This window comes from Hypanus sabinus, chromosome 10, assembly GCF_030144855.1.
Source record: "Hypanus sabinus isolate sHypSab1 chromosome 10, sHypSab1.hap1, whole genome shotgun sequence".
NCBI classification, from domain to species: Eukaryota; Metazoa; Chordata; class Chondrichthyes; order Myliobatiformes; family Dasyatidae; genus Hypanus; species Hypanus sabinus.
Window position 1 is genome coordinate 75,606,307 of NC_082715.1, and position 24,199 is coordinate 75,630,505.

General features: G+C 41.3%; 1 protein-coding gene across 1 annotated transcript; it reads right to left on the reverse strand.

Moving 5' to 3' along the window:
- Positions 1-217: 217 nt before the first annotated feature.
- cgasa (cyclic GMP-AMP synthase a) lies at positions 218-22,853 on the reverse strand. The gene is made up of 5 exons (XM_059982093.1): positions 21,969-22,853; positions 18,016-18,238; positions 15,845-16,123; positions 13,433-13,532; positions 218-2,208 (listed from the first exon to the last, which is right to left on the reverse strand). Exons 1-5 carry the CDS (start codon positions 22,710-22,712, stop codon positions 1,851-1,853), a joined length of 1,704 nt encoding a protein of 567 aa, XP_059838076.1. The 5' UTR covers positions 22,713-22,853; the 3' UTR covers positions 218-1,850.
- Positions 22,854-24,199: the final 1,346 nt, after the last annotated feature.

Consider the following 24,199-nt stretch of genomic DNA (forward strand, 5'->3'; position numbering starts at 1 on the left):
ATTTACTGTGAATGAAAGCAAGGAAATTAATTTTAGGGTGACATATGCACTTTGACAATAAATTTTCTTTTGAACTTTTATTTAAAATAATCTTGCCCCAAACTATTCTGCAAGTCTCTTCGACTCATCCTTTGCGTGCTTGCTGTCAGCTCCCAGTTCAACACACTGTAGCGGTGTGCTACACGCAGCGCTAAAATTACGACACGGAGTCGGTAACTGCAGTCGAAGGAAAAAACTTTATTCGAAAACTTCAGCCTCACTTTTAAGCCTCTGTCAACCAGCCCCCCATGGCGAAGAGGCTCCAAAGCTCTGTGCTCGCAAACCCCCGTAGGCTATCTAATTGTGAGTCGGTTCGGATACGCTAGGAAATGAGTCGCCACAACACCTTAATTTTAAACCTCTCAACCTTGTACTCCAATTCTAGAATCTTAATCAACTCTAATCTTAACCAATATGCCAAAATGTTGGAGGAACTCAGCACAACAGGTAAGCTAAACAGAGTTCCTCCACCGATTTGTATATATTGGTCAAAATTTTCAGCATTTGCAGAATCTCGTTTCTAATTTAAACCCCTCCTCTGTTGATGGCAGTGTCTTCTGTTGCCATGAATGGGATTGAGAAGGAAAATAAATCAACCATGATCAAATAATGGAGCAGATTCAGCTGAATGACTTAATTCTGCTTCTGATTATTTATCTCAATTTTTCCATTAAAGGCAAAATTCATTTTGATAATATTTCTGTGAAGGACCTTGGGTTTCTTTTTCTTTCTATAAAAACTTGTTTACTTGCAGTACGATAACAGGCCCTTCCAGCCCATCGAGCCCACACCATCTAATTACAGGCAAATGATCAATTAACCTTCTAACCTAACTGTGGGAGGAAACTCACATGGTCATAGTTAGAACAAACAAGCTCCCTACAGACAGCAGCATGAATTGAACTAGGTTACCAGTGCTGTAACACCGTTACGGTAACTGCAACACTACCATGCTGCCTTCTAATGTTTGCTCCCCTTGGATCCCTTTCTTTTCTTTGCATCTTTGATTTGGCTGTATAGGACCTTAAATTTAGTGTTTGATGCAAATTTGTTTAAAAAGTATTTGCTTTCGTTATTTTGTCAAAATTTTCTAGTACAGAAGGAAGCCATTTTCACATCCTTTTAGGTCAACTCACCAAGTCATACTACCTTCCTTTATTTTCTTTATCAACCTGCGAATCTCTGCTCTTCAAGTAACTATCCATTCTCTTTTGAATGTGATATTGAATCTGTTACACCATCATCTGACAGGTATTTTTCAGATCCTATCATGTTTAAACACAAAAGTCAAGCAACTGTTTCTCCTTGGGTACCTTTGCCTGTACCTCAAAAGTAATTTGGTTACAAGTCCATCTTAAAAATCAGCTTTATCTGCCACATATACATCGAAGCATCATAAAGTGAAATGCACCATTTGTGTCAATGTCCAATACAATCCAAGGATTGCGCTGGGGCTAGCTTGTAAGTGTTACCACAAGTTCAGGCGCTAGCAAACTTAAATGTACGGTACATCTTTAAAATGTGGGAGGAACCCCACACGGTTATGGAGAGAACGTACAAGCTCCTTACGGACAGTGGCGGGAATTGAACCCTGATCAGTGATTACTATTGCTGTGCTATTGTGCTGCCCCTGGTGGTGAGTTTCCTTCTCCCCTGTCATTCAGGTAATTCTCAGCAGTCTGAAACAGGAGAGGCTTTTCTCAAGGTTCATGTCACTTTTGTGCAATCCTAATAAGGCTCATGACATTAGACACTGGTTTTTAAACAGCCTTCCCAGCTTGTACTGCTGCTTATTAAAATCACAAGCCAAATCACTGTGACTGAAGATTTAACCTAAGGATAGGAAAGTTATTTGCTCTCTCTCTCTCAATGAAACCTAGAAGACGACACCTATTTTTTGAATCAAATTTCCGAGAGTCAAAGAAATTGTAAGAGGGGATGAAGAAGTGAGGAAGGTCTGCCTTTTCCAGATGTTCAGTGAAGTCATCTAATAACTTCAGAAAGCAGTGGGCAAGGTCTTCAAGACGCCACATGTCATCGCTGGGTCTCTTGATGCATGCATGGAGCAGAGTTGTCTTTGCGTGGTATGAGCAGACACGTGCCAATATACGAGGATGCTTCTCTTTCAGTTTCCCAATGAGGTTTTTCAGAAGCTTCAAACAGGATTTCCTATAAAAATGAAAGCAGTTTCAGTACAATGTACCAATTTTGTATCCATCTCTCATCAATCTCAACTTGATGAAACCACAAGCTCTCATGAGCTATTCCACATATTTTTAATATAACGGGGGTCAACAAAAGCAATGAATATCAGCGCACAAAATTGTGAAATGAACATGGCAGGTCAGGCAGCATCTACAGAGGAAAATAAACAGTCAACATTTCACACCTTGACTCTTCATTAGATAAGGAAAGAAAGTGAGAAGAAGGTAGGGCAGAAGGGAATGAGTATAAGCTGGCATATGATAGGTGACACCAGATGGGTGTGGGAGAGAAATAGGAGCAGAAGTAGGCCTTCTGGACCATCGAGCCTACTCCACCATTTAATAAGATCATGGTTGATCTGACCCTAGACTCATCTTCACCTACTTGCCTTTTCCGCATAACCCTTAATTCCCCAACTATGCAAAAATCTATTCAACCTTATTTTAAATATATTTACTGAGGTAGCCTCCACTGCTTCATCGGGCAGAGAATTCCACAGATTCATCAGTCTTTGGGAAAAGTGGTTCCTGCTGATCTCTGTCTTAAATTCACTCCCCTGATTCTTGGGGCTATGTCTCACCTATCAGTGCAAACACCTTTCATAGTCCCTTTCATAATTTTATATGTTTATATAACATTTTTCTTTCTAGTGAATTCCAGTAAGTTAAGTCCCAGGTGACTCCATCTCTCCTCATAGTCATAGAACATAAAAAACATACAGGACAAAGCTGTGCCGAACATGTTCCTACCTTAGAACTACCTAAGCTTTACCCATAGCCCTCTATTTTTCCAAGCTCCACGTACCCATCCACGAATCTCTTAAAAGACCCGATCATTTCTGCCTCCACCACTGCCTTGCAAATCTCCACTGCACCCTTTCTATGGTTTCCATGTCCTTCCAATAGTGAGGCGACCAGAACTGAGCACAGTACTCCAAGTGGGGTCTGACCAGGGTCCTATATAGCTGCAACATCATCTCTCGGCTGTTAAACTCAATCCCTCGATTGATGAAGGCCAGTGCATTGTATGCCTCCTTAACCATAGAGTCAACCTGTGTAGCAACTTTGAGTGTCCTATGGACTCGGACCCCAAGATCCCACTGATCTTCCACACTGCCAAGAGTCTTACCATTAATGCTATATTCTGCCATCATTTTTGACCTACCAAAATGAACCACCTCACAATTACCTGGATTGAACTCCATCTACCACTTCTCAGCCCAGTTTTGCATCCTATTGATGTCCCACTGTAACCTCTGACAGCCCTCCACACTATCCACAACATCCCCAACCTTTGTGTCATCAGCAAATTCACTAACCCATCCCTCCACTTCCTCATCCAGGTCATTTATAAAAATAACAAAGAGTAGGGGTCCCAGAACAGCTCCCTGAGGCACACCACTGGTCACCAGCCTCCATGCAGAATATGACCCATCTACAACCACTCTTTGCCTTCTGTGGGCAAGCCAATTCTGGATCCACAAAGCGATGTCCCTTTGGATACCATGCCTCCTTACTTTGTCAATAAGCCTGGCATGGGGTACCTTATCAAATGCCTTGCTAAAATCCATATACACTAAATCTACGGCTCTACCTTCATCAATGTGCTCAGTCACGTCCTCAAAAAATTCAATCAGGCTCGTAAGACACAATCTGCCTTTGACAAAGGCATGTTGACTATTCCTAATCATATTATGCCTCTCCAAATGTTCATAAATCATGCCTCTCAGGATCTTCTCCATCAACATATCATCCATAAAACTCTGTCAAACATGTCCATACCTAAGAAATTACCTAGTTACTCATAGCCCTCTTTTTCTGAGCTCCATATACCTGTCCAGGAGTCTCTTAAAAGACCCTATCGTATCCGCCTCCACCACCGTCCAAGTGGTGTCTGACCAGGGTCCTATATAGCTGTAACATAACCTCTCAGCTCTTAAGCTCAATCCCACAGCTGATGAAGGCCAATACACCGTATCCCTTCTTAACCACATAGTCAACCTGTGCAGCAGCTTTGAGTGTTCAATGGACTCGGACCCCAAGATCCCTCTGATCCTCCACACCACCAAGAGTCTTACCATTCATACTAATATTCTGCCTTCATATTTAACTTATCAAAATGAACCACCTCACACTTATCTGGGTTGAACTCCACCTGCCACTTCACAGCCCAGTTTTGCATCCTATTGATGACCCACTGTAACCTCTGACAGCCCTCCACACTATCCACAACACCCACAATCTTTGTGTCATCAGCAAATTTACTAACCCATCCCTCCACTTCCTCATCCTGGTCATTTATACAAATCATGAAGAGAAAGGGGTTCCAGAACAGATCCCTGAGGAACACCACTGGTCAACAACCTCCATGCAGAATATGACCCGTCTCTAACCACTCTTTACCTTTTGTGTGCAAGCCAATACTGGATCCACAAAGCCAAGGTCCCTTGGATCCCATGCCTCCTTACTTTCTCAATAAGCCTGGCATGGGATACCTTATCAAATGCCTTGCTGAAATCCATATACACTACATCTACTGCTCTACCTGTACTATGCAATAGATTTGCTGAGAATGCCCATAGGACAGTGAATCTCAGAATTGCATGTGGTGACATATATATATAGTTCTTTTGCATGTGGTGACATATATATATATATATATACTTTTTATATTTTTATTGAAGTTCATCATCAAACATTTCCTTAAGATATATTTCAGATATTTTACATATATATCATTTAGTCATATATGCCACAAATCTCCACAATATTTATCTGAGGTATACACTTATAGAAAAGAGAGGAAAGAAAGATCAAGCAAAAGGAGGAAACTATGTACAAGTAGGGAGTGATCATTTTTTACAACATTTTCTTGATTTTTGAAGATAAAATCAGACTTGTGAGGTGTTATGTAGTTAAACAATTTTTCCCGGTATGAATCAAATTGTTCCAACTTATGATTAACAGATGCTTTTATCTTCTCCATTTTGTAAATGTCCATTGTAATTTCCATCCATGCATTTAAGGTTGGGCTCTCCTGTGATAACCATTTCCTAGTAGATCCCAGAAAGTTGCCTCACAGGTAGATAGGGTAGTCATAAGTCGAGGGATAGAGTTTAAGAGTCATGAGGTAGTGATGCAGCTCTATAATCTGGTTAGGCCACACTTGGAGTACTGTGTCCAGTTCTGGTCACCTCACTATAGAAAGGATGTGGAAGCATTGGAAAGGGTACAGAGGAGATTTACCAGGATGCTGCCTAGTTTAGAGAGTATGGATTATGATCAGAGATTAAAGGAGCTAGGGCTTTACTCTTTGGAGAGATGGAGGATGAGAGGAGACATGATAGAGGTATACAAGATATTAAGAGGAATAGATAGAGTGGACAGCCAGTGCCTCTTCCCCAGGGCACCACTGCTGAGTACAAGAGGACATGGCTTTAAGGTAAGGGATGGTAAGTTCAAAGGGGATATTAGAGGAAGGTTTTTTACTCAGAGAGTGGTTGGTGCATGGAATAAACTGCCTGAGTCAGAGGTGGAGGCAGATACACTAGTGAAATTTAAGAGATGACTAGACAGGTATATGGGGGAATTTAAGGTTGAGATTTATATGGGAGGCAGGGTTTAAGGGTCGGCACAACATTGTGGGCCAAAGGGCCTGTACTGTGCTGTACTATTCTATGTTCTATGTAAAAGTCGTTTTACCAGCCAAGAGCAGTATATTCATTAAATATTTATATCTTTTCAAACATTCTTGAGGTATATACCCAAAATATATGGTCTTACTTTCTAAGGGTATATCACATTTAAAGATGTCTTGTAGGACATTGTGTATCCCACTCCAATAGTCTTTGATAACAGGGCATTCCCAGAAAATATAATAATCATTTGCATTTTGATTTCCACAATTTCTCCAGCAAACAGGGAGGTTACTATCATAATGGGATTTCTGAGAGGGTGTAGTGAAATATCATCAAGTTTTTTGATCCGAACTCACTCCATTTCTGCGAACTGGTACACTTCCATTGGTACCTCCATATTACTGTCCATTCTTCCTCAGATATAATTATCCCTCCTTCCTTCTCCCATTTTGTTTTAATGTATGAAGTCGAATGTGTTTTAAGATTTGACAAACCCTTTCCACGCTTGAAATGATTCTACTACCATTATCTGAATTATATGCTTTTCTAAATAGCTCTATCAAACACGTCCTTGCCTTGGTTACATTTTTAACCATCCTATTAACATACTGTTGCATCTGTAAATACCGATAAAAGTCTCGTTTTTCTAACAAGTGTTTCTCTTTAAGCATTTCAAAACTGAACAGTGTTCCTTCTTTCATTATATTGCAAAGAACTGTTATTTCTTTAGCTGTCCAGTCCTTAAATCTAGCATCCAGTTTATTCGGCATAAAATCAGAGTCATATGCACACCATTTAAGAATTGCAATATCTCCCTCTAGTTTATATTCTTTTATAATAGTTTTCCATATTTTAAGAGTCAATTTCACCCATGGGTTAGCAATAGTATTTATGTACCTTTGTAGGTTTTTATCAGCCAAAGGTGCCTGTACGGGGATGGGAAGTATCCCCTCCTCAATGTTTTTCCATTAAGTGTCATATGATGGGTTGCACCAACATATCACAGCTCTCAACTGTGCTGCAAAATAATAATCTCTAAGAGAAGGTATACCCCATCCCCCTTTTCCTTGGCTAATTGCAAAGTTTTGAGACGTACTCTAGGTCTTTTACCTTGCCAAATATATCTTAATAACATTTTGTTCCATTCATTGAATTGATTTTGGTTAATCTTTATTTGTAGGGTCTGAAAGAGATATAATAGTCTGGGCAGTATATTCATTTTAATAGATTCAATCCTTGAACTGAAACTAAGAAAAGGAATTAGGTTCCATCTTGTTAAATCTTCCTTAATTTTTTGATATATAGGCTGATAATTGCATTCTGATAATTTTGCCAGATCTTTTGGCATGTTGCCCAAATATTTGAAAGACTGTTTGCCGTGCCCAGGGATATCTACTTTCAATTTCTCTTGGTGGGCTACAGTTATATGAAAGTACTTGGGTTTTATCTATGTTGATCTTGTATCCTGATAATTGACCATATTGTTCTAAGGATTGCATCAATTTAGGTAAAGAGTATGTTGGTTGCCCTAGATAGATCAAAATGTCATTTGCGTAACAGGCCAATTTATGCTCTGCCCCTTTAATAGTAATTCCCCGATATCTTCATTTTGTCTGTTGTACTGAGCTAATGGTTCCAGAGATAATGCGAAGAGTAGCAGTGACCATGCACAACCCTGTCTTGTGCCCCTTTCTAGGGTAAAACTTTGATAAATATCCATTGATTTTAATCCTAGCAGTAGGGTTGTCATATAGTTTTAATAATTGTCATGGAAATCAAATCTATGTAAAATTCTGTAAAGAAAATTCTAATTAATCAAACCAATTGCCTTTTCAATGTCCACACTTATCACTATTGCTTCAATTTTATTTTTTTTGTATATGATCCATAATGTGAAGTCCTTCGTATATTGTCTTGTTTGGTGGTGGTGTATAAAACCTGTCTGATCGTTATGTATCAGTATGGATAGAAACTCTTCTAATCATTTGGCCATGATGGAGGTAAATAATCTAAAATCTACATTAAGAACGGATATTGGTCTAAATGACCCACATTCCATTTACTCTTTGCCTTCTTTTGGTATAGGTGAGATTATCACTTCCTTCCAGCTGGGTGGCATTTGTGCCTTTTCTAGAGCCCAGTTCAGTGTGGGGAGTAAGACAAGAATTAACTCACTTTTAAATTCTTTGTACCACTCTGCCATATACCCATCTGATCCTGGTGACTTGCTTAATTTAAGCTTACAAATTGTAGCTTTTATTTCAATTTCAGTTATGTCAGCCGTCATCATTTTGTTCTTCACTTAAAGTGGGTAACTCTAGAGAATTCAGGAAGGTGTCAATTTGGGTTATGCTTCCCCCTGGAACTTTGGAATATAGAGTTTTATAAAACACTTCAAAAGCTTCTTGAATTTTACTTATTTTATTTTTTATCATTTTTGTTCTTGGTACCCTAAATCTATGAATTGTATTTTCTATTTTTTTTTCAGTTTCCATGCCAGTATTTTCATAGACTTAGATCCACTTTCATAATGTCTCTGTTTCAGAAACATTAATTTTTTCCTGATTTCTTGCGTAGTCAAACTATTAATTTAATCCCTAATTTTTTTTATTTCCTCTAATGTATCCTGTGCCAAATTCAATTTGCTTTTTTTTCTAGTTCCTTCAGCCTATTTTGTAATTCCTCTAATTCCTTTTTTTTTTCCTTCTATGAAGACATCGCTATAATTTTTCCCTCTTAAAATGGCCTTCAGAGTATCCCATAGAATGGGAGGTGAAACCTCTCCATTATCACTGAATTCTAAGTAAAGACCAATTTCTTTTTTAATTTGTTCCTTAAAGTAGGGATCATTGAGTAGAGTTGAATTTAGTTTCCAAATAGTATTCCTTGGTTGTAGGTCAAAATCTACAGATAAATATATAGGTGCATGGTCACTATATGTCCCAACACATGTCCCAATTCCACATGTGTTTATTTTGTCTTTGTCTTTTCCAAATGTTATGAGATAGTCTATTCTTGTATATACAAAATGGAGGGCAGAATAATGAGTGTAATCCCTTCTGTTGGGAAATAGGTCCCTCCATATATCCATTAGACCAACTTCCTCAAAAAGTGTATTAACTTCCTTATGTAAGGATTTTGTTTCATAGGTTTTTCTATTGGAAGAGTCTAACTTTGGTTGTAATTGTAAATTTAAGTCTCCCACACATATCAGGAGACCTTCTGTTTCTGTTACCATAATATTAGTAATTTTCTGAAAGAAACTATTATCACTTTCTGGGGGTGCATATATATTCAGTGGAGTAACTGAATTTCCGTCTATATTCCTTCCCCCTTACCAGAATATATCTGCCCCCCACCTTTATCTCCCATTTCAAATACTTTTTCAAAACTTAGCTTGCTTGAGATTAGAATAGCAACTCCTCTCCTATGCCCTGATTTATATGAGGAGAAAAACAAATTACTGAAGCCCATTCTCTTTAGTTTTCCACGCTCATTATCACTTAAGTGAGTTTCCTGTAAATATACTACATGGGCTTGTTCTTTTTTCATTTTGGATAGAATTCTACTACAAACCCCATTTCCAGAAAAGTTGGGATATTTTCCAAAATGCAATAAAAACAAAAATCTGTGATATTTTAATTCACATGAACCTTCATTTAACTGACAAAAGTACAAAGAAAAGATTTTCAATAGTTTTACTGACCAACTTAATTGTATTTTGTAAATATACACAAACTTAGAATTTGATGGCTGCAACACACTCAACAAAAGTTGGGACAGAGTTAAAGTAAGATTGAAACGTGCACAGAGTATTCAAATAACATTGGTTTGGAAGACTCCACATTAAGCAGGCTAATTGGTAGCAGGTGAGGTATCATGACTGGGTATAAAAGTAGCGTCCATCAAAGGCTCAGTCTTTGCAAGCAAGGATGGGTCATGGCTCACCCCTTTGTGCCAAAATTCATGAGAGAATTGTTAGTTAGTTCAAAAGGAACAATTCCCAATGCGATTGCAGAGAATTTAGGTCTTTCAACATCTACAGTACATAATATTGTGAAAAGATTCAGAGAATTCAGAGACATCTCAGTGCGTAAAGGATAAGGTCGGAAACCACTGTTGAATGCGCGTGATCTTCGAGCCCTCAGGCGGCACTGCCTAAGAAACCGTCATGCTACTGTGACAATTATAGCCACCTGGGCTCGGGAGTACTTCGGAAAACCATTGTCACTTAACACAGTCTGTCGCTGCATCCAGAAATGCAACTTGAAACTGTATTACGCAAGGAGGAAGCCATACATCAACTCTATGCAGAAACGCTGGCGAGTTCTCAGGGCCCGAGCTCATCTAAGATGGACCAAAAGACTGTGGAACCATGTGCTGTGGTCAGATGAGTCCACATTTCAGCTAGTTTTCGGAAAAAACGGGTGTCGAGTTCTCAGTGCCAAATATGCAAACGACCATCCTGATTGTTATCAGCAAAAGGTGCAAAAACCAGCATCTGTGATGGTATGGGGGTGCATCAGTGCCCACGGCATGGGTGAGTTGCATGTATGTGAAGATACCATTGACTCTGAGGGTTTTAGAGAGACTATTAGGGTTTTAGAGAGACATATGTTACCATCAAGGTGACGTCTCTTCCCAGGACGTCCATGCTTATTTCAGCAGGACAACACCAGACCACATTCTGCATGGGCTACAACAGTGTGGCTTTGTAGACACAGAGTGCGTGTGCTTGACTGGCCTGCTGTCAGTCCAGATCTATCTCCTATTGTAAATGTATGGCGCATCATGAAGAGGAGAATCAGACAACGGAGACCACAGACTGTTGAGCAGCTGAAGTCTTATATCAAGCAAGAATGGACAAAATTTCCAATTGCAAATCTACTACAATTAGTATCCTCAGTTCCAAAACGATTAAAAAGTGTTATTAAAAGGAAAGGTGATATAACACATAAGGTGATAAACATGCCTCTGTCCCAACTTTTGTTGAGTGTGTTGCAGCCATCAAATACTAAATTTGTGTTTATTTACAAAATACAATTAAGTTGGTCAGTGAAACTATTGAAAATCTTTTCTTTGTACTTTTGTCAGTTAAATAAAGGTTCACGTGAATTAACGTATCACAGATTTTTGTTTTTATTGCATTTTGGAAATATCCCAACTTTTCTGGAAATGGGGTTTGTAAGTTTGACTGGAGTTAACAGCCCATTGACATTAAAAGAAATGAATTTTACTTTGTCCTTAGGCATGTGTATTTATCTGTCAATATATCATTGAAATTACCAGAATAAAACTTAATTGATTTACTCCCTGATCAAATAAGAACCAAGAAATGCAAATAATAAAAAGGCAACAAAGGTGTGATTCCAAGCTGAGGTTTCTAGTAGATGACCCTGGGTTGAGATAGAGTAAAGTCTAGGTGTGGGGGATAGTTCCTCCTGCCTGTGAGTTGAGGGCCCCCATTGCAGTACCCATAAAAATAAGAGAACAAATCTATATTCATTAAACAGAAAATATTTCTCTGTGTCTTCCTCCCATATATATATTCTCATTTAGGTGGGGAAAAAGAAGTGAATGAATAAAACATAATTGAGTAATATAAAATCCACATTATAATAAGTGTTTCTCGAGATAGGTATAGCAACATCTATTTTTGCTTCCGTTTAGCTTATCAACATCTTTAAAGTTAGCCAAGCCTTATGGCTCTTCTGGAGGGGGTTAGGGCAGAGTAGGATAACTGCTCAGCCAGGCTTTCCCTTGGTTTGATCACGCTGACAGGCAGCCCTCTGGCCTTCATGTCTGTAGTCGCCTCTTCCACTGTCTGATATGGTAGCATCCCATCTTCATAAAACACTCACAAAATGCTGGCAGAACACAGCAGGCTAGGCAGCATCTATAGGGAGAAGTGCTGTCGACGTTTCGGGCCAAGACCCTTTGTCAGGACTAACCGAAAGGAAAGATAGTAAGAGATTTGAAAGTAGTGGGAGGAGGGGGAAATGTGAAATGATAGGAGAAGACCGGAGGGGGTGGGATGAAGCTAAGAGCTGGAAAGGTGATTGGCGAAAGTGATACAGAGCTGGGGAAGGGAAAGGATCATGGGACGGGAGGCTTCAGGAGAAAGAAAGGAGTGGGGGAGCACCAGATGGAGATGGAGAACAGGCAAACAACTAAATATGTCAGGGATGGGGTAAGAAGGGGAGGAGGGGCATTAACGGAAGTTAGAGAAGTCAATGTTCATGCCATCAGGTTGGAAGCTACCCAGCCGGTATATAAGGTGTTGTTCCTCAGAATGGGAATGGGACGTGGAATTAAAATGTGTGGCCACTGGGAGATACTGCTTTTTCTGGCGGACCGAGCGTAGATCTCCCAATGGCCACCTACTTCAATTCTACATCCCATTCCCATTCCAACATGTCAGCCCATGGCTTTCTCTTCAGCTACAATGTGGCCATACTCAGATTGGAGGAACAACATATTCTGTCTGGATAGCCTCCAATCTGATGGAATGAACGTCAATTGATTGTACTTCCAGTAAATACTCCTCCCTTTCACCATTTGCCATTCCTTTTTCCCTCTGTCATCTTATCTCTTTACCTTCCCATCACCTCCCTCTGGTGCTACTCCCCCTTCATATTCTATCATGGTCTTTTACCCTCTCCTATCAGAACCCACCCTCCCTTCTCCAGCCCTTTATATGTCACCAATCAACTTCCCAGATCTTTTCAGCCCCTCGCCAAGTTTCACCTATTATCAATTACTTCTTCCTTCCCTCCCCCAAAATTCTTACTCTAGCATTTCCTACCACTTTCCAGTTTTGATGAAGGGTTTCAGCCCAAAACGGCAACTGTTTACTCTTTTCCTGAGACATCCACACCCAGCACTAAAAACTAGAACGTCTCTGGTGCTTCTTGCTCCCTCCTTTCTTTCTCTTCAACCATGATTCCCCTCTCCCTGCCCGCTTACTGCTGTCAGTCCACAATTGAAACCCATATCAGAATCAGGTGATCATCACTCGTGTTTTTTTTTGCTGCAGCAGCAGTACAGTGCAATACATAAAATTGTCCTGTTGTGTTTGATCTTTCACTGATTTTATTGCGTTTCCTGTATTTACGGAGATTGCCTGCAAGAAAATGAATTTCAGTGTCGTATATGGTGGCGTATATGTACATTAATATTAAATTTACTTTCAACATTGATTGCATGTCCATAAAGGGACATTAGGCATTGGAGGTTCTATGCACAAGGTGGTTGACTGGAAATGATAAAGCAGTGGTAGTGGGGCATGGAGGGGTGAGTTAGTGGGTGCAGGTGTTCATGAGCCTTATTGCTTGGGGAAAGTAACTGTTCTTGAGTGGTCCTGGCACAGATGCTACACAGCCTGCTTGCCCACAATGGGGCAACAGTCCATGAACAGAATGGGTGGAACCCTTCATCATGCTACTGGCCCTTTGTCAACACTGTTCTGTATAAATGTCTTTGATAGCGAGTAGAGAGAAAAAGTACATAGGAAATGGGAGCAAACACAACATTACACACAACAAAACAAACCTGCAACACTTTGGTGATTTATTCTCACAGCAAATTTTTGCGCTGCCATGGTTCATGATCATCATCTTCTCAATATGCGAGAATGAGATTCGCCACATTTCTGCAACAATTAAAACAGAGTTAAAATCCCAACAAATGTTGTTAACCGTGCTATTTGGCAGCTGTCCCTGTGACACCACCCCTTTGACTGTGGACTCTGGTACAAGGCTTTGTGTTATTACAAACATTTACACTACACGCTGCATCCGCAAAGCAAACAGCATTATGAAAAGCCCCATGCACCCCTCATACAAACTCTTCTCCCTCCTGCCATCTGGGAAAAGGCACCAAAGCATTCAGGCTCTCACGACCAGACTATGTAACAGTTTCTTCCCCCAAGCTATCAGACTCCTCAATACCCAGAGCCTGGACTGACACCAACTTACTGCCCTCTACTGTCTATTGTCTTGTTTATTATTTATTGTAATGCCTGCACTGTTTTGTGCACTTTATGCAGTCCTGGGTAGGTCTGTAGCGTAGTGTAGTTTTTTCTGTGTTTTTACATAGTTCAATGTAGATTTTATATTGTTTCATGTAGCACCATGGTCCTGAAAAACGTTGTCTCATTTTTACTATGCACTGTACCAGCAGTTATGGTCGAAATGACAATAAAAATTGACTTGACTTGACTTGTATTGCGACTGGGTTAAACTGACCCATGTGTATTCCTAATCCTGATTTCAAGGGAACATTCCACAGGGCTTTTTCTTCATGCTGCCATAAGGTTTGCAAACAGAAACTACATTTACAGGTACGCCTACTGGTCTGCTCATATTATAGAAGAAAATAGAAGAACTGAAGACATTCCAACAGCAATTTTACTATCCCACAATACTCAAGCAAATTCTTTTGTACAAGTGAATATGGAAAACATCTCATTCTGTAGTTGGGGGCAGATGGCTTGCCCATTGTGTATAACAATAAATTATATTTGAGTACAGGAAAATGGATAGAGATTTGGCTGACAGGCAGGAGGCATTCCTTTTCTGGTTGGCTGCCAGTGACTAGAGGTGTTTCGCAGGGACCACTTCTTTTCACATTATATATCAATGATTTGGATAATAGAATTGATGGATTTGTCTCAAAGATTGGGGATGATATGTAGATATGGAGGGTTCATGGTGCTGAGGAAGCAGGGAGTCTGCAGACGGATTTAGATTAGAAGAATGGGTAAAGAAGTGGCAGATGGAATATAGTGCAGGGAAGTGTATGGTCATGTACTTTGCAAGATTGACTATATTCTAAATCATGGGAAAATTCAGAAATGAGAGGTGCAAAGAGACTTGGGAATCCTCTTGCAGGATTCCCTAAAGGTTAACTTGCCAGTTGATTCGGTAGCCATTGCAATGTTAGCATTCATTTCGGGGACTAGAAAAGCAAGGATGTCATGCTGAGACTTTATAAGATATTGGTCAGACCACACGTGGAGTATTGTGAGCAGTTTTGGCTTCCTTATCTAAGAAAAGATGTGCTAACAATGGAGAGGATCCAGAGGAGCCTAGTTACTTGAGCGCTTTTGCTCAAGAACTACTACTTACTGTTTTTTCACACCATTCTTTGTAAACTCTGGACACTGTTGTGCATGAAAATCCCAGGAGATCAGCAGTCTCTGAGATACTCAAATCACCCCTTAATCTGGAGAGGGTGCCTTATGAGAATAGGTTGAGTGAACTTGGCCTTTTCTCCTTGGAGTGACAGAGGATGAGAGGCGACCTGATAGAGGTGTAATAGATGGTGAGAGGCATTCATCGTGTGGATAGTCAGAGGCTTTTTCCCAGAGCTAAAATAGCCAACATGAGGGGGCATAGTTTTAAGGTGCTTGGAAGTAGGTATAGAGGGGATGTCAGGGATAAACTTTCCACACGGAGAGTAGTGGATACATGGAATGCACTGCCAGCAATAGTGGTGGAGGCAGATACAATAGAATATTTTAGAACTCAAAGCTTAGTGGAATATAAGGCTATGTGATAGGGTAATTCTAGGCAGTTTCTAGAGTCGATTTCATGGTCAGCACAACATTGTGGGCCAAAGGGCCTGTCATGTGCTGTAGATTTCTATGTTCCATGTTCACCTCGCTTGGCACCAACATTCATTCCATGGTCAAAGTCACTTAGATCACATTTCTTCCCCATTTGGATGTTTGGTCTGAACAACAACTGAATCTCTTGACTGTGTCTGCATTCTTTTATGCACTGAGTTGCTGTCACATGACAGGCTGATTAGATATTTGTATTAACGAGCAAGTGTACAGTGTACTTAATAAAGTACCCACTGAATGTAAATTTACTAAGATAATTGTCCCACTATCATCATAACATATTTGCCTTCATTTTCTGCTAATGAAATTTTTTAGAAATGTCTGTGGTACCACACCTTTCTGTGATTCAATTTGGACTCCTTCTGTATTCTCAAATGGCTGTTGTTTTGGTACCAGATAAAACGGCTTTTGTCTGAATTCACTCCTGACCTTGTTTCCCAACCACTTTTCAATTTTCAGACCGTTAGTCGTGCTTGGTGGCCAGCTCTGTGTCTTCACTTCCAGAGCTAATACCATGTCCAGTGAGATCTGCTGTTCATGTCCACTGTCTCCCTCAATCACGAGTGTCACAGCTGGGCTTCCTGATTTCTTCCTTTCCATCTTTATCTTGTAATCTGTAAACAGTGACACTGAAATGAGTGATCCTCTCTTAAGCTTTGATCACAGTGAACCTCTCTTAAGCTTTGATTAAGCATGGATGGTCCCAAGCCTGGCTGGAAAAGGAGCATGGGGCTAGCAACCCCATCCCGTAAAAACACAGAACTACAGAATAGCTCCAAAGATCTCCTCCCTGGGTCAGAATGGACCTTTGCCTGGAAGACATATGATGGGCTACACCTGGGGACATCTTGAAAGACTGGCCAAGGACAGAGGACTCTGGCAAGCTGTTGTTGACCTCTACCCCAGTTGAGGTGATGGGCTAACTAACTTTGATTATAATAGCTAACTACAACATGATCCATCAACAAAATATCCATACATGGCAGATAGAGTTCAATGTTATCAAGTATGAAGTGTTGCACTTTGGGAGGATGATCCAGGGTAGAACTTACACAACAAAAGCTGGGGTATGAGGAGCACGGTACAACAGGGGGATCTGGCAATACAGATCCATAATTCTTTGAAAGTGGTGTCAACATGTTAATAGGATCATAAAGAGAGTTTTTGACACATTGACCTTCATAGATCAAAGTACTGAGTACAGGAGATGGGATGTTATGTTGAAGTGGTATAAGACATTGGTGAGGCCTAATCTGGAACATTATGTGCAGTTCTGGTCACCTACCTACAGGAAAAGTATCAATAAGATTGAAAGAGTACAAAGAAAATTTACAGGATGTTGCCAGAACTTGAGTTATAGGGAAGGATTAAATAGGTTAGAAGAATAAGGGGAGATTTGATAGAGGTATACAAAATTTTGAGGGGTATAGATAGGGTAATTGCAAGCAGGCTTCTTCCACTGAGCTTGGGCAAGATTAAAACTAGAGGTGTTTGGTTAAGGGTGAAAGGTGAAATATTTCAGGGAAACCTGAGGGTGTAGAGAAATTTGGATAAGTACACGGTTGGGAAGTGCATGGAGGGCTAATCTCTACTGTAGTCACTGAGAAGAAGCAAAGCCATGCTGAAGTGACCAGTGGTCTGATCCTTATCCTGTTTGGAAGATCCTGGAGATTGGGTAGCACCAGAGAACGCAGTCACTGAACGTGAGAGATTTGCGGGTTCTCCCTGTAACTATTGTTTACCACATTCCAAACGTGCAGATTGTTAGGTTAATTGGCCACTGCAAATTGCCGTAAGTGTAATGTGATAAGTAGAAGCTTGTGGGGGGGAGGGGGAGAGGGGGAAGAGAACAGAATTTATGTAGGATTAGTGTTAATGGGCAGTGATGGTCAGGGCAGACAAGATGGGCCAAATGGCCTGCTCCTGTGCTATATCTCTCTATGGATCCTTATTGGACTCAAGAGGTAATTCATCTCTAGTGTCCCTTCACTACCTACATGGCCACAGATAATTTAGTGATCAACTATATTAACCTGCTCTTTCTCTACAATCTCGGATACGACATCTGAATTGACTGTCAAACATAAGCCAATACCACAGCTCACTGAACCCCTTCCAGGTGTGGATTTGATTGGCACAATTGCCAATTGCCAATTGCCCTTCAACATGCAACCGTTAAACCCCAAGAGATTCTGCAGATGCTGGAAATCCAGAGTAACACACACAACCTGCTGCAGAACTCAGCAAATCAGGCATCATCTCTGGAGTGGAATAAAGAATCGACATTTATTCTGCACTATAGGTGCTGCCTGACCTGCTGAGTTCCTCAGAAATTTTGTGTGTGTTTCTCTGCAACTTATAAGCTCTTGGATGAAATTCTGAGGAGGACAGTCATCACCAGATATCTTTGCAACAAAGCACAATCCAAAAACAAACTGATGCACTGTACCATATGCAAGTTGTCTGACAGTGTAGTAAGGTATAAATTATTTATCTGCCAACTAACCTGTCAATGACTTTACTGCGACCTTTATGAGCTTCCTGAGTTCAGAAAGCATTTTTTCAGCTGAAAGCATTCCATCATCATCAACAAATGAAGCAAGAGGGTTGCTACCAGGACATCTCTTAAATGCAACTTGGTAGAAAGCACCTTCAGAATCTATCTCTTCATACTTGATTCTTTCAACAGGGACTGTGATCATTACATCAAATTCGTTTGGTTCTGAAATCTGTAGAGGTCAGAGATTTAGAATTAAAATTATGCTCATCTTTCAAGTCAATTTTCATCCCAAAAACCCTTCCTCAGCATTTTATGAAGGGCAAGTTCCCTCTGCAAAACTCCAATCCATTGTTCATTTGCCTCTAATGCCCACTTTCCTCAATACCTTAGTGTGAGATAAACTGTGCAGTTAATCACACCTTATCAAGCATCTAATGGCCCCCCAGCCTTTGACATGAAGTGTGACTTCTCTCACCTGGACTTTTCCTCCCCAGCATTACACAGTACAATGATGTAGCATGCAGCAAAATACTGTATGAATCTACTGTACAAAAGTGCTCTACGGTGTGGTCTCCTCATTATCAATGAGACACAACATAGGTTGAGGGACTATTTCACATTGAGCGCCTTTGTATCATCCGCCACAAAAGGCAGCGTTTCCTGTGGCCACCTATTTCAGTTTGGTTTCCCCATTCCCATTCTGACATGTCAGTATATGGCCTCTTCTACTGCCACGATGAGGCCATACTTGGATTCAAAGAAAAACACTTCATATTCTGCCTGGATAGCTCCAACCTGATAGCATGGACATTCTAACTTGTGGAAATTTCTCTCCTCTCCCTCTTCGTGCCTTCACAGATAGCAAACCCAATACCATCATACTGTCTGGACAGGATCATTGCATGGAAGGCAAGCCAAAGCCCAAACTTCACAATTTCAGAAGTCTAAAAGACAAACGTTCCTTCACCTGATGGAGAGGCTGAGAATTCAATGTAAACACACAAAATGCTGCAGATGCTGGAAATTCAGAGCAACACACACTAAATGCTGGAGGAACTCAGCAAGTCAGGCAGCATCTATGGAGGGGAGTAAACGTTTACAGCTGAGACCCTTCATTAGGATGGTTAATATAAACAGCTGGAAAATGAACATAAAGGCATCCAGTGGAAGGAAAACACAAACACACTTTTAAGAAGGTGATCTCTGTCACTCACACCAGTGGTTCTCAATCTTTTTCTGCTCATGGCTCACTTATCACTTTTATTTACCTCTGTGGCCCCAGCCTCCAGTAGTTGTTAGAGTTTTATACGCTCAATTGTACCAGTTATTCTAATATATTTAATATTTATGTTTCAGCTTATAAGTACTATTAAATGTTAAATATATTCTTTCAGGTGTATATGAAAAATAAATCTACTTCAAAGCACTGAATATGATACATTATTGATTTTATATATATATATAATATTTTTCAACCAGCAATAACAAAAGGCACTTCATATCGTTACTTTGGGTATTTAATGACATGCTTGTGACAGATGCAAACCAGCAAGTTTTTGAATATCTGGTTTGAATTGAAGATCACTTTTTTTTTCACAATATCAAGACTGTTTAGAGCTTTTGAAAGCAGGTGAAACCACATTTTACTAGGTAAGTGGTAGTAAATCCAATTAAAAACAACTTCACTTTCTCCCGGAGCTGAGAAAACTTACTTTTGAATATCACTAGTTATCCAGAAATTGTATTGTTGCCTTTGAATTTTGTTTGAGCTATTCTGCAGGTCAGTAAGATATTCTTGCAATGTGGTGTCAACATCATTCACTTTCACCCCAAATGGATCCATCAGTGAATCTGGAATATGTATCTCCAGCCAGCCTCTGAACCAAAATTCCTTATCAATGTGCAGTTGTGCACCTCCGTCAGGATGCTGTTCATCGATTATTGCTCAGCATTTCATTCCCACAATCCTGATTGAGAAGTTGCAGAACCTGGGTCTCTGCACCTCCCTCTGCAATTGGATCCTCAACTTCCTAGCCAGAAGACCACAATCTGTACAGATTGGTGATAACATATGCTCCTCGCTGACGATCAACACTGGCGCACCTTGGGTGTGTGCTTAGCCCACCTCTCTACTTTCTATATACACGACTGTGTGGCTAGGCATGGCTCAAGTACCATCTACAAATTTGCTGCTGATACAACCATTGTTGGTAGAATCTCAGGTGGTGACGAGAGGGCGTATTAGTAGTGAGTTCTGCCAACTAGTGGAATGGTGCTGCAGCATCAACCTGGCACTCAATGTCAGTAAGACGAAAGAGCTCTTTGTGGACGTCCAAAAAGGTAAGATGAAGGAATACATATCAATCCTCATAGAGGGATCAGAAGTGGAGAGAGTGAGCAGTTTCAGATTCCTGGGTGTGAAGATCTCTGAGGTTCTAACCTGATCCCAACATATCAATGTAGTTATAAAGAAGGCAAGACAGCAGCTACACTTCATTAAGAGTTTGAAGATATTTGGCATGTCAACAACTACACTCAAAAACTTCTATAAATGTACTATGGAGAGCATTCTGACAGGCTGCATCACTGTCTGGTATAAAGGGGCTACTGCACAGGACTGAAAGAAGCTGCAGAGGATCGTAAATCTAGTCAGCTCCATCTTGGGTACTGGCCTACAAAGTTCTCAGGACATCTTCAGGGAGCAGTGTCTCAGGAAGGCAGCGTCCATTGTTAAGGACCTCCAGCACCCAGGGCATGCCCTTTTCTCTCTGTTACCGTCAGGTAGGAGATACAGAAGCCTGAAGGCACACACTCAGCGATTCAGGAACAGCTTCTTCCCCTCTGCCATCCAATTTCGAAATGGACATTGAACGCTTGGACACCACCTCACTTTTTTAAAAATATACAGTATTTCTGGTTTTCTTCCACGTTTTAAAAATCTATTCAATATACATATACTGTTTTTTTTCTCTTCTAGTTTATGTACTGCATTGAACTGCTGCTGCTGCTAAGTTAACAAATTTGACGTCACATGCTGGTGATAATAAACCTGATTCTGATTTTATGCAATCTTCTTGCAATTCTATATTAAGAGTGGAAAGTGAAGGAAATTGCATTAACTCATCGTCCAATTGAGTTTTCAAAGGAAAGAGCCTCTTTGCATGATAAGAGATTGCAGATTTTTTTCCTAGTAACGATTTGTACAATAAGTTCAGTTTTTCATATATCTGGCAGGTAAAATATGTCATAGAAGTGACAATCTGGTTCCAAGCTCCTTTTCACTCAGAAATGTTATAATACTTTCAATAAAAGCAAGTTAAGCTTCCTTTCAGAATATGATAAGCATCAGGGATTTAATGAAAATTGTAGTGCTAGATAGTGATGCAGTTTTAGATTTCACGTTCTCCCTTCTGTAGTTTAGCCGTTTCCAGCAAACACCACAGCTGTAACTGCTGCCCTTGTGTCATGTTTGAGAAGTCAGTAAAAAGGGAAACAGAACCCGCCTTCTGCTGCGCACTCGCTGCTTGGCCTTGCTGCAAACAGTCCCGCCTACCTGCATTTTGTGATTTGAGTGTGGATGTGGAGCGGGGCTCAGCGGGCCGCCCTGCAGGGTTTGAAGTGATTCCTGCATGGCGAAGCAGGGACAGAGATAACCGTTGACGTGCCGCCACCTCCTCCACCCCCCACTCACACACACGCGCGATATTGCCTTATTTGCATCAGGCACATTTTCCCATTCATTTCACTTAGGGTTCCAATCAAATCACATATGTTCATTTATTTTTCTTTATTTATATATTTTAGTAAGAGTTCGTAAAATGGTAAATATGGCTCATTCAGAAACTCCCCAGTTTCTTGTGTTTATTTTTACTTGTGGTCTGTACGGAAAACGGGATGGCCCCTTGGGGAGATATGGCTCATGTTAAGAACCACTGTCTCAAACGGCCAGCCACACTTACCTTCACTTTTTCGTAGTAACTACCACTTGGCAATTTATCGATGGACGCAAATCTGCGATCCCTTTTAATGGAACGCAACAAATGATCCACCACCTCGTTCACTATTCTCGATGCTTTAGAACGTTCATCCGATCTAATCCGCAGACTTTCGAGAACAGTCTTCAGCAGTTTGCTCAGGTCCCCACATCCCTCACTGCTGACAGTGCGTAGAGTCCTGATGACATTCCTGTCTTCGGCTCTCTCAGAACCGTCAGAAACGTATTCCTTGTTAGCAGCCGCCCTGCCGGGAATTATTCCCTCGTCACCTGCAGCTTTGACGGTAATGTTTTCCTTGTGTCCAGTAGTCCTGCCAGAAATATTTCTCTTGTCACCAGCAGCCATGCCGGGAATTATTCCCTTGTCAGCAACAACGCTACTGGAATTTTTTCCCTTAACAGCAGCCCTGCCGGGAATATTTCCATTGCCTCCAGAAGCCTTGCTGGGAATGATGGAGACAACATTGTCACCAACAGATCTGCCGCTGCCGGCAAACTTTTCACTTCCGACTCTGCGCTTGCCGCCGGGATCTGCTAGGCCATTGTTTTCAGCGCCAGCACCGTTGCTGTGGCCCGGCCGCCTCTCTGGGTCTTCTCCTCGGTGGCCCTTGGGCTTGGCGCCGGTAGCCTTACCACTTCTGGCGGGCTTAGCCGCATCGGTGCCGATCTCTAAGTGGCCGGCTCCTCTCGGTGCCTTCTTTTTGCTCATTTCCAGCTCCTTCACCAAGCCGGTTCCTAATGCGGAGCTTCGACAATTCACTCCCCTCACAGACGCTGCTCGACCCCTGCTTTCTTCTCGCAGACTGTGCGTTCTGAATTCCTTCCCACCCCACAACGGTCACGGTCTCATGCCCCCGCCTCAGTCGGCTTCCGGTCGCAAACCCCGCCCCTCCCAATACGTCTACTGTGGAACCCGTCCTGTCGATCCCAGCAGGTAAGCCAGCATCTATGGAGATAATGAAGAGTTGACGTTTCGGGCCGAGGGGCTTCATCAGGTTTCCTATCCCAAGCCCCGCCCCCGTCAATCCTCAGCCAGTCCCCATCTCGACACAAATCCTGCCCCTTCAGTCTCCCATTCCAGGTACCCCCAATCAATATCCAGTCAAAAACCCGGCCTCAATCAATCTACCGTCCCAAGTCAAATCCCCGTCAACCTCCTAACCCAAGCCACACTTCTCTTCAAAACCCATATCTGAGGAGGAAACGTGTTTGAATTTCCAGCATCTGCAGATTTCCTGGTGTTTGCTCGGAGGAGGAAAACTGGATTTGACGGTAGTGCACTTTCTGTTGATCTGCCCATTGCTATTTAACTGTATAAGAAAAAAAAAGAGGACAGAGTAGGTGACAGACTCGTGTAGGGGAACACTTTGCATCTAGTGATTAGAAATATCATCAGTTTCAAAGTAAGTATTCAAAAAGACAGGACTGGTCTGTGGGTTGAGATTCTAAATTGGAAAAAGACCAATTTTGATGGTGTCCGAAAAGGATTTGGCAAGTGTGGATTGAGGTGGGCTGGTTTCAGCAAATGTATACTTAGTAAGTGGAAGGCCTTCAAAAGTGAAATTTTCAGAGTACGAAACTTGTATGTGCCTGGCAGAATAAAAGGTAAAGATAACAAATTTAGGGAACGCAAACACGAGGAAATCTGCAGATGCTGGAAATTCAAGCAACACACAAAATGCTGGTGGAATGCAGCAGGCCAGGCAGTATCTCTAGGGAGAAGTACAGTCAATATTTCAGGCCGAGACCCTTTGTCAGGACTAACTGAAAGAAAAGATAGTAAGAGATTTGAAAGTGGGAGGGGGAGCGATGAAGCTAAGAGCTGGAAAGTTGATTGGCAAAAGAGATACAAGGCTAGAGAAGGGAGAGGATCATGGGGTGGGAGGCCTAGGGAGAAAGAAAGGGGGAGGGGAGCACCAGAGGGAGATGGAGAACAAGCAAGGAGTGATTGTGAGAGGGGCAGAGAGAGAAAAGTGGGGGGGGGGGGGGGGGATAAATAAATAAATAAATAAGGCACGGGGTGAGGGGCATTAACAGAAGTTAGAGAAATCAATGTTCATGCCATCAGGTTGGTCGTTACCCTGACGGAATATCAGGTGTTGTTCCTCCAACCTGAGTGTGGATTCATCTTGGCAGTAGAGGAGGCCATGCATAGACATATCAGAATGGAAGTGGGACGTGGAATTAAAATGTGTG

Excerpts from the sequence above, each read along its gene's own strand:
- cgasa (XM_059982093.1), bottom strand. The coding sequence starts at position 22,712 with ATGAGCAAAAAGAAGGCACCGAGAGGAGCCGGCCACTTAGAGATCGGC. Across the intron at positions 18,239-21,968 it reads GTTACTACGAAAAAGTGAAG|ATTTCAGAACCAAACGAATT; the intron begins GTAAGTGTGGCT and ends TGACCTCTACAG. Across the intron at positions 13,533-15,844 it reads CCAAATTGAATCACAGAAAG|AAATGTGGCGAATCTCATTC; the intron begins GTGTGGTACCAC and ends TAATTGTTGCAG.